Genomic DNA, 10,000 nt, shown 5'->3' with positions numbered 1-10,000 from the left:
TATGAGACATAAAACCTTCGAAATTGCAAAGGCCTCTTTTATTCTATGCTAAGAAGAAAATTCGGGTCTTTACCATTTTACGGCATGCAGAATTTTTAGGTTAGGTTAGGTTAGGTTAGGTTAGGTTAGGTCAGGTTTAGTTAGGTCAGGTTAGGTTAGGTCAGGTTAGGTTTCAGATTAATATTCATTTCTTACCTCTTAAGTTGTTGAAATCAACTGCATGCTGTAAAATGGAAAAGATCCAAAAATTCTGAACATTATGTTCTAACGCAATATTTATATTTATTCCATCACTTAGTTCACTTACCAATCTTTATATTGAAAACGGTGAACAATTCAGTTGGATGTATTTAATATTTTGTATATGTAACAATATTTTAATTTTACATTATAGTTACTGTAGGGGTAATATCTAATGTGCATCTTCACGCATTGAACAAGTTGGATTGTAATTCTGCATCACAAATGAATTACCTCAGTAGCGAGTCCAACACCAGCGTGTGTCAATTACCTCGTTTAGCTTACTGCCTAGTTTAGGTCATCTGTCCGAACCGTATCTCAAAGACTATAAGTCTTTGCCGTATCTGGGAACGCGACACAACTGTACCAGTTATAAGTTCTGGCTGTAGCAAGTATAATTACTTCAGTTACCCTTTAAGAATAACTGTCATCTGTGCAGCACAAAGAAACAGAAACTAAGTTGATAATGATGCAAACATGTGGATTTTTTTTTTTATAGATTCACTTCATTAAAACCAGTTCTCATTCTTTTCTATGTATGGTAACTTTTGGGACACTGTAGGATAAATGTATAATACCTTAAAATTTTGTGTTATCTTTAAACTATACCTGGGTAACCGATTCATGCATACATGAATGTAGTTTACATTTTCTAGTTTATTTTTTGTGCAAAACCTTGCTGGTAAGTGTTTTTTTTTTTTTTTTTTGTAGTTTTACGATCGCTATTAGGGGGAAGAGGTGGTGGAGAGATGCCTACGCAAAGAGGTGCATAGCTGCGGCCGAAGCCATCACCTGTGCCCAACGCACTTGGACTGTCAGGGCAGGTAACAGTGACTCCTGCGAACTTGAAAGAGGTTTCGGGAATCGAATGCGCGACCAAGTGCATGCGAGACCAGCACTCTTCCGATTGCTCCACCAGCGTTTAAAATATAAGAAAAGGTTTCGGGGAATTTAACTACAGATACATAATGAATATTCTGCTAAAACCAACCTGAATCAGGATGTGATTTCGTCTTTCGTCGCAGACACCTGCGTCAGGTAGTTCTTCCCTAGTGGTCCTCGGGAGTGTGTGCGGCGTATGTCCTCTTGTGTCGATGATCTCACCTTTATAAGGTCTTCGAGCCTTAGTTTGGTGACGTCATAATAACTGGATCTCTTTTGAGGACCGTTGACTTCCACGCGACAAGCTACTTCCGCATCCCTCTCCCTGATAGTACGGAATCAGTCGTGGCTGTTCAGCCGCCTAACTTCTGGCACACAGTAGTGTACTCGCTATTACACTTCGATCGTGCAAGAGCAGTGTCGTGAAAAAATGCTTCCCTTCCGTAACGGGTGTCAATCTAAAAATTTATTCGAGATGCCTGCAGGCGATTTCATTCATCACCGGAAGTAATGGGTGTTGCAGTTTACTTTAATCAACCCTTTTCATACCAAGTCGTACTTTTCCCTTCTTAACTCTGGTCGCCGTCTGTGTGTCGTGATTGTCTTCTTGGCAACTCGCTCTGAAACAAATGGGCTAACACACTCCTGTGTCTTATTTCATGACGTCACTGTCTCCTCGGGTCACGTGACCCTTGTCCGCATTACACTGCATGTCTGTGATATAGATTTTGTTCAATTATGTCTGGAGTAATTGTAATTCGTTAATTGTTTTTGCTGCCTCCTACGTCCACCTCTTGCCTCCACTCTTCCCCTTGTCTCTGATTTGTTTGAACTACTGATTGCACTTGGACTTCTTTTCGTTATTATCTCTTCACAGTCCACCTTCTGCTTCCTCTTATGTTCTCCGTTATTTTAATTTATATCTTTAACGCGTCTTTCTTTCTAGTCTTTAACAAACCCTATACGCCACTTTCCCCCCTTTTTCATTTCTTCTTTTATCCTTCCCTAGTCTCTTTTTTGCACTTTCTCAACCCTGTCCTGATATTCTGTTTTCCATATTACTTTCTCAGCTCCCTCCTAACCCATCTTATCTTTAACTTTCTCTGCTTCACTTCCATCAAAAGACTGAGGGGGTGGGGGTGGGGGTGGTGGTTACGGAATTACTCAAGTTCTTCCACACTGTGATTCCACAATTGAAATCTAAATTGTCATTGAATTACGAATGAGAAAACGCTGGTCCTGTGAAGACTGGGGAGCCGATCTATCACTGAGGAGGTAATGGGAACGTGCCACACCCAGAGGGGCTCATGCACACCAACGGAGTAACGAGTCGGACACAGTGGATTTTTTTTTTTTTTTTGGGGGGGGGAAGCCTCTACTTAAGTTCTCATATTCTATATCTGTTGTCAGTTTGTTTTCCTTTGGTTTGTAAAACCAAGGGACATTTGGATTCTGGATATCATAGATCCACAGACACTGTGGCTGATATCACAACTCTATTGGGGGTTTTGGAAGCAGTTTCCAGCTTCTCTTTTTATATCTTCTTCCTCTCCAGACACACCTATGGATTATCCAACCACTTGGATTTCGATCTTCCCACAACCCTCTCCTCTTCACTTCTGAATCAGCACTCATATCTATCCATTTTTTTTTTAAACCTACGGGAATATTCTCCTACGAGGATTTTTTTTCCGTGGGGGATTTTTTCATATGAGGAATATTTTTCTTCGGGAAATTAATTCCTGTCACTTCTCTTACTATGCATAATCTATTTTTAGTTGTCCGTGTAGTGTTTACATTTCTCATACAATCCATCTCCATTTCTACCATCATGTCTTAATATAAGTACCGGTTCCATTGCACCTTCCACCAGCGGCGGCGCCAGGAATTTTTAGTTGGGGAGGCTAAGGGGGGGCTGAGCAAATTTTGGGGGGGGGGCTGAGCAAATTTTTGGGGGGGCTAATAGTAATATGATAATACACATATATTATCCTCATTTCAGAAGGGGAGGGGGTTAATGATTGGGCTAGCACTGATGGCTGACAAATCTTTAGCCCTGGCAATTAAAGATTCCACTTAATAAAATTATTTCAATGAGTGTTTTAAATTTTCAATTTGCTCATTTCAGTTGGGGGGATAATGGGGGGGCTGGCCACTTTTTTGGGGGGCTAAAGCCCCCCCCCCCTGGCGCCGCCACTGCCTTCCACCAACTAAAGTTTGAACTTGCAGCGTCTTACTGGTGTAGTGGTACTGTCTTCCATCGTTAAATCAGCGGTCGCAAGTTCGGTCCTCGCCCAGCGTTTGGAATATATATATATAGTATATATATATATATTTATATGTATATATACATATATATATGTATATATATTTACATTTTTATACATTATATATATATATTTATATATATATATATATATATATATATATATATATATATATATATATATATATATATGAATACACACACACATCACAGCATTGTAAGTCACAGCATCACCTATAGATCGGTCCATATGAGCTATGGTGCTCTTATCTTGAGGGTAATAATTGTCGATCACAAGTCTAGCACGTGATCTAGGAACATCACACCATCCTCCCCCATTCGGTTACCTCTCAGTTCGGGTCGGGTCTTCAGGTGCTTCCTTTTTATCACCTTCACCATCTACTTTGATTTGTTTACAAAATTCCTAAAACTGCTCAATTCTTGTGGCATTTCTTTACTACCTCCCATGAATGATAGTGTTGGAAAAAAAGAACTTCTTACTGTTATTACAGATATAATTGTTTACTAGTAGTAGTGATAGTATTAAGTATTGATAGTATAGTTTATCACTGTGCATTTGGTCGACTAGCCGACTTACCCAAGAATATGGATAACAAGCAATATATATATATATATATATATATATATATATATATATATATATATATATATATATATATATATATATATATATATATACACATACGTGTGTATTTACCTAGTTGTATTTTACTGGAAGGGGAGCTACGCTCGTGGGATCCCGTCTCTGTATCTCGCCATATCTATTTTGCTCTTAAGTCCATGTATGGTTTTTACAAACACTATTGTTTCGTCTAGTTTGTTTCATACATCCACCATTCTGTTTGAAAACTGTTCTTTTTCAGGTCTTTTCTATAACTGTGTGAGTGTGTGTGTGTGTGTGTGTGTGTGTGTATGTGATTCACCATGGTTTTGGATCACGTGTTGGATTCGTGATCGACAGTTATTAACCTCCCGGATGAGAGCTCAGAGCTCGTATGACCGATCTATGGTTAATACTGTGACCTTACACGCACACACACACCCAACTCCCCGCCCACGAGAGTTGGAGGAACACCCCGCAGTGCAGCGATATTGAAATTATTTCATCCCTGGGCGGGAGTCGAACCCGGACCGCCGAAGTGGCAGGTGAGAACTCTAATCACAGCGCCACGAGATGTGTGTGTGTGTGTGTGTGTGTGTGTGTGTGTGTGTGTGTGTGTATTTTTACCTAGTTGTATTTACCTAGTTGTATTTTACGGGAAGGGGAGCTATGCTCGTGGGGTCCCGTCTTCATATCTCATTTTATCTAAACTATTTTTAAATTCATGTATTGTTTTTTGCACACACCACTTTCTCATCTAACTTGTTCCAACTGTCTATTTCTCTGTGAGGAAAGCTGTTCTTTTTCAAATCTCTTCTATAGTTGTCTTTTTTTATTTTCTTTCCGTGTCCTCTTGTATTTTCTGTCATCCCATTTTATCAGATTCTCTCTATCAGTAATTTCTATGCCTTTCATGATTCTGTAAATAGCTATCAAATCTCCTCTCTCTCTTCTTTGCTCTAGTGTCTGTAGTTTAAGTTTTTGTAGTCTCTCTTCATATGATAGTTTTGAGAGTGTTGGTGCCAGTTTAGTAATTGCTCTTTGTATTCTTTCAAGTTTTTTTATACATTTTTTTGTACTTGGTGACCATATCGTTGCTGCATATTCCAATCTTGGTCTTATCAGGGTGATTAGGATTTTCCTCACCATTTCTTCATCCAGGTATGTAAATGCCACTTTGATTGTTCTTATTAAATTATAAGTTTCTCCAAAAATCTTATTTATATGTTTCTCAGGTGACATATTATTCATAACAATGACTCCCAGGTCCCTCTCATTTTCTACTCTTTTTATTCCTTCTTCTCCCAAATTATATGATCCTGTTATTCTGTTTTTGCTTTTTCCAAATTCCATTATACTACACTTTTTTGTTTTGAACTCCATCTCCCACTTCCTACTCCATTCTTGTACTTTATTTAGATCTCTCTGTAGTGATTCACAATCCTCTTCAGTTTTCACTCTTTTCAGTAATTTTGCATCATCTGCAAAGAAGCTCATATAGCTTTCAATTCCTTCATCCATATCATTAATATATATAGCAAACATTATTGGGGCCAGAACTGTTCCCTGCGGGACACCGCTTATTACTTCATTCCATTTTGAGTGCTGAGCTCTTATCACTACTCTCATTTTTTCTTTCTTGCAAAAAGTCTTCCATCCAATTTAGCAATTTACCTTGTATTCCTCCTTCATATTCTAATTTTTTAAGCAACTTCTTATGTGGTACTTTTGTCAAAAGCTTTTTTTAGGTCTAGAAATGCACAATCAGCCCATCCATCTCTTTCTTGTATTATATCTATTAGTCTTGAATAGAAAACATATTAAATTGGTGACGCATGATCGTCCTTGTCTGAATCCAAATTGCCTTGGATTTAGTACGTTGTTTTTTTCCAAGTATTTTACCCATCTACTTTTGATAATTCTTTCACATATTTTTGCTATTGTACTTGTTAGAGAGACTGGTCAATAGTTGGTAGGTTCTTCTTTATTTCCTCCTTTATATATAGGTACTATATTTGCTTTTTTCCAATCTTCTGGAACTTTTCCTTCTTTTAAGGAACTGCTTATTATGCTATGTATTTTGTCTGCCAGTTCATTCCTACATTCTTTCAGAATCCAGTTTGCTATTTCATCTGGCCCATGCGATTTTCTGACATCAAAAATACCCAAGTGTGTCAATATTTCATTCTTCGTTACTTCTATTTCTTCCATAGGGGGGACTTTTTCCTTCCACTCAATCTCTTCAGGTTGTATATTTTCCCTTGTAAACACTGATTTAAAATGTTTGTTCATAATTTCTGCCATTTCCATTTCCTCAGTGTATTCAACTCCTCCTTGTCTTAATTTCTCCAAGTCTTGTTTGTTTTTCAGTTTATTGTTTACAAATCTGTAGAATAGTTTTGGTTGATCTTTACACTTTTCTATAACATCTTTTTCATATTTTCTTTTTTCCTCTCTGCACTTTTGTACATATTCATTTCTATAACCAGTATATATTTTCCATTTTTCAGGTCTTTCTGTCTTTTTTCCATCCGGTCCAGGCTTTGTCTCTTTTGTCTTTTAACTCCCTACAACTTTTGTTGTACCAGCATTTTACATATTCTTTTTCTTGTTTTTGTCTTGGGACATACTTTTCCACTCCTTCTTTGTAAATTTTTGTCAAAATATTCCATTTCTCTTCCACTGATGTTTCTTCTTTGTATATTTCTTCCCAGTTTTCTTGTTGGAAGAATTCTCTTATTTTATCAAAGTTTTGTTTTTTTCATACATCATTCTTCCTTTTCTATATTGTTCATTTCTTTTCATATATTTTTCTTCATTAAGTTTCCAGTTCAATCAATATGTGGTCACTTTTACCTATTGGTGTTTTATATTCAATCTTGTCCACTATTCTAGGTTCAGATGTAATTATTAAGTCTAGCCTCGATGGTTCTTCTTCATTTTCTATACCTAGTGTTCTCTTGTATCCATTGTGTAATTGAAATGGTCAGTAATCATCTCAAGTAGAGCATTTCCCCATGAGTCATCACCACTCTTTACTGTCATTTCTTCCCAGCAGATTTCTTTGCAATTAAAGTCGCCCATCATAACTATTCTTCCTCCGTCTTCCATTATTTTAGTTAATGCTATCTTTGTGTCCTCTAACATACTTTTATGTTCACTCTCCTCCCATGAGGCTTTTTTCGGAGGCACATAATTGATCACAAATTTTCTGCTCTTCTTATCTCGGTCTTCCACTTCTATCATAATCATCTCTACTGTATTCTTTCCATATATGACACCTTTCACGTTTATATCCTTCTTTGTCAGGAACATAACTCCACCCCCTTGTTTTTTTCTCTCTGTTTCTAATCCAATAATTGTATGTATCATGTCCTACACTGTTGGGTGGTAGTGGGCCTTTTAATTTTGTTTCTACAAATTCCCATTATGTCCGGTTCTTTTTTCTTTCAAATAATCATTCATATCATTCAATCCTGTTATTAATCCATATATATTTGTGTAAGACACTCTTAGTTTTCTGCCACTTCCATTGTGTTCTCTGTTTCCCTTATGTTTTTCTTTAGTATGTCGAACTGCTTTATTTTCATGTTCACTACTCTCCAATAGAATCTCTCTTTCTCTGACTCCGTTCTTTCCTCGTTTTTTGCCTTAGCTTCAATTCTTTTCTGCTTTTCTGCCTCTCTTTCCTCCTTATTCATTTCTCTTTTTATCCATACCTTTTTATATTGATCATTTGTTGCTAGTTTCCCTGTCTTGGATAGAATTTTCTCTGCCGTTGTTTGTGACCTAAATTTAATCTTAATTGGTCTGGTCTTATCTGTACTATATTTTCCGAGTCTGAATTTTATCCTCAATTTCCTTTATAATTTCTGGTTCATCTTCCTGGACTAATTTTAATAAACTGCTTACTCTTTCATTTTCCTCCTTGATTCTTGCGGTTCTATCTGGGTTATGTTTCTCTTCCATTCCTAATATAATTATACATTTCTTTTTGTCAGCTAATTCTCTTACTATATTCTCCTTCTGTCTCATCACTTTAATAACTGAGTCTTCATTATGTTCTTTCAATTGCTGTTTGACTATGTCAGTGAATGAAACCTTATTCCCTTCTTGAGTTATTCTCCAATTTTTAGCTTCTGTAGCTATTTTCTCACTGTTTTCATTACTATTCTTCTTCAATTTCTCATTCTCCTCCTTTACATTTCCTAACTGGTCTTTTTAGGTCCTCTACTTCTTCAGTTAAGTTTCTGTTAGCCTTCTCTAGTTGTTCCAATCTTTCAATTCTCTGGAAGATGGAGTCTACCTTACCTAACTTACGTTCCAAGTCCTCGATCACCTTATCAACTCTCTCCTCTAGTCTTATCAGTCGGGGGGGGGGGGGGGGTTGTGTCCCCCCCACCCTCTTTAAATCCCTGGAACATATTCTCGTCACTTTCTACTGTGTTTCTCCTCTCTATACTTCTAATCTTTACATTTTTATTTGCCATTTCGTCATCCGGTGGTCGTTTCATGTTGACCTTACGCCCGTCTGCCTGGGCCAAGTCCTCCACATCCTCATTTCCTTCCATTTCCCCAGCAATCCCTCCCCTTCTCCTCTTTTCCTACTTACCTACTGCCTCACGAGCAATTTCCCCCCCCCCTTCAAATACAAAAAGGCACTTCTCTTTGCGTTGATATCCACAATCTGCACTTTTCTTCAGAGCGTTCGTCACGCCGTCCGTTCGTTGAAAGTGTGTGTGTGTGTGTGTGTGTGTGTGTGTAACATCAAACAAACACCAAATAGAAACAAAAGAAAGACATAGTAAAATAATAATATACAAGAAACAATAATTAGAAGTAAACAAGGAAATGCATCATAGTACGGTAAATCACTCTATAAGAAAAATATTCCTTTTTTACTCGAATGCAACGGTACCGGGCATTCCTAGGGACTCGATAAGTATGACCAAATAGGTGACATCAAACGCTATTCCTGTCAGTAATATGTAGGCTATATGGATACAGACATCACTGTATATTTAGCACACAGTTTATTGAAGAGATATACAAGTTTCCTTTACTTTTATTTACACAGACGGATGATCACAAATTTCTGAATACATGTCAAGGAACTTGTATCTGATCACTTGTTTAGTTGTCATTTAAATGAGAGAAAGGTGCCAGGAAATGACTTGCTTCGACCCTAAAGTCCAATGAGCTTATCAATTTCATTCTTGTTAACGTCAGAGGGTTCTGGTCTGTTCAGGAATGGCCAATCAGCCTAGTGGAGGATTTAAAAAATGTTACTGTGGATTGTGGCTGATGCCATGAGATTCTACTCAGCCACAAGACTGTCCCGTTTGAAAAGATTTGCTTACTAACAGGTTTCCAGTTTAATAGAAGCTCCAAACTTTCTGGGATGAGTTTATCATTCCACCCCATCCCAAGACATATCTAAGGATCGACTGTAGTACCTTGCAAGACACCACGTTCCATTAGGTTATTGAAACAAAGTAATGTATTTGGTGAGACACTCACATTCTCTTTGAGTACTGACCCATTACGTGACATGTGTCCGTATTCTTTTATTCTTACTGAGCAGTGCAGTGGGCAGAAGACAGGGACGCCCCTTCATCCACGAGGAGCTAAGATAAGAGGAAAATAACGGTGGTGGGTGGGAGTGGAATGGTTGCGGGTCTTGACTTGACTACCTTACCTTATAAGGGTGAAGAAGCCCTTAGTAAATACAGGGTGTCTCAATAAAATGTACTCATTCCATGACATCACGAGTAACTGTAATATTGGATATACGCATGGGATGGGGGAACTAGACTGGACTAAGGGGAAAGACTATTTTTTTCTTTAATTTCATCACATTCTTTTAACTTAAAGCCTTAATCTTGTACTAACGTAAAAAAGATACTGGACTTACTGTCATTCAAAGTGTGCTTACATTTTATTGAGACACTCTGTAGTTAGATAGACTGACTTATGGATGACAAAGTATT

General features: G+C 37.6%; 1 protein-coding gene across 1 annotated transcript in view; it reads right to left on the bottom strand.

Annotated features, from left to right (window-relative positions):
* The window catches only part of LOC143036546 (uncharacterized), a 28,853-nt gene extending 19,290 nt beyond the window's left edge, over positions 1-9,563 (bottom strand). Inside the window, exon 1 of the mRNA XM_076204047.1 lies at positions 9,531-9,563. Coding sequence (XP_076060162.1) covers positions 9,531-9,563 — 33 coding nt within the window. The remainder of the gene's footprint in view (positions 1-9,530) is intronic.
* Positions 9,564-10,000: the final 437 nt, after the last annotated feature.

Source organism: Oratosquilla oratoria, chromosome 2, assembly GCF_046742065.1.
Source record: "Oratosquilla oratoria isolate Oo_2021 chromosome 2, ASM4674206v1, whole genome shotgun sequence".
NCBI lineage: Eukaryota > Metazoa > Arthropoda > Malacostraca > Stomatopoda > Squillidae > Oratosquilla > Oratosquilla oratoria.
This window is presented reverse-complemented; position numbering and strand designations above follow the sequence as displayed.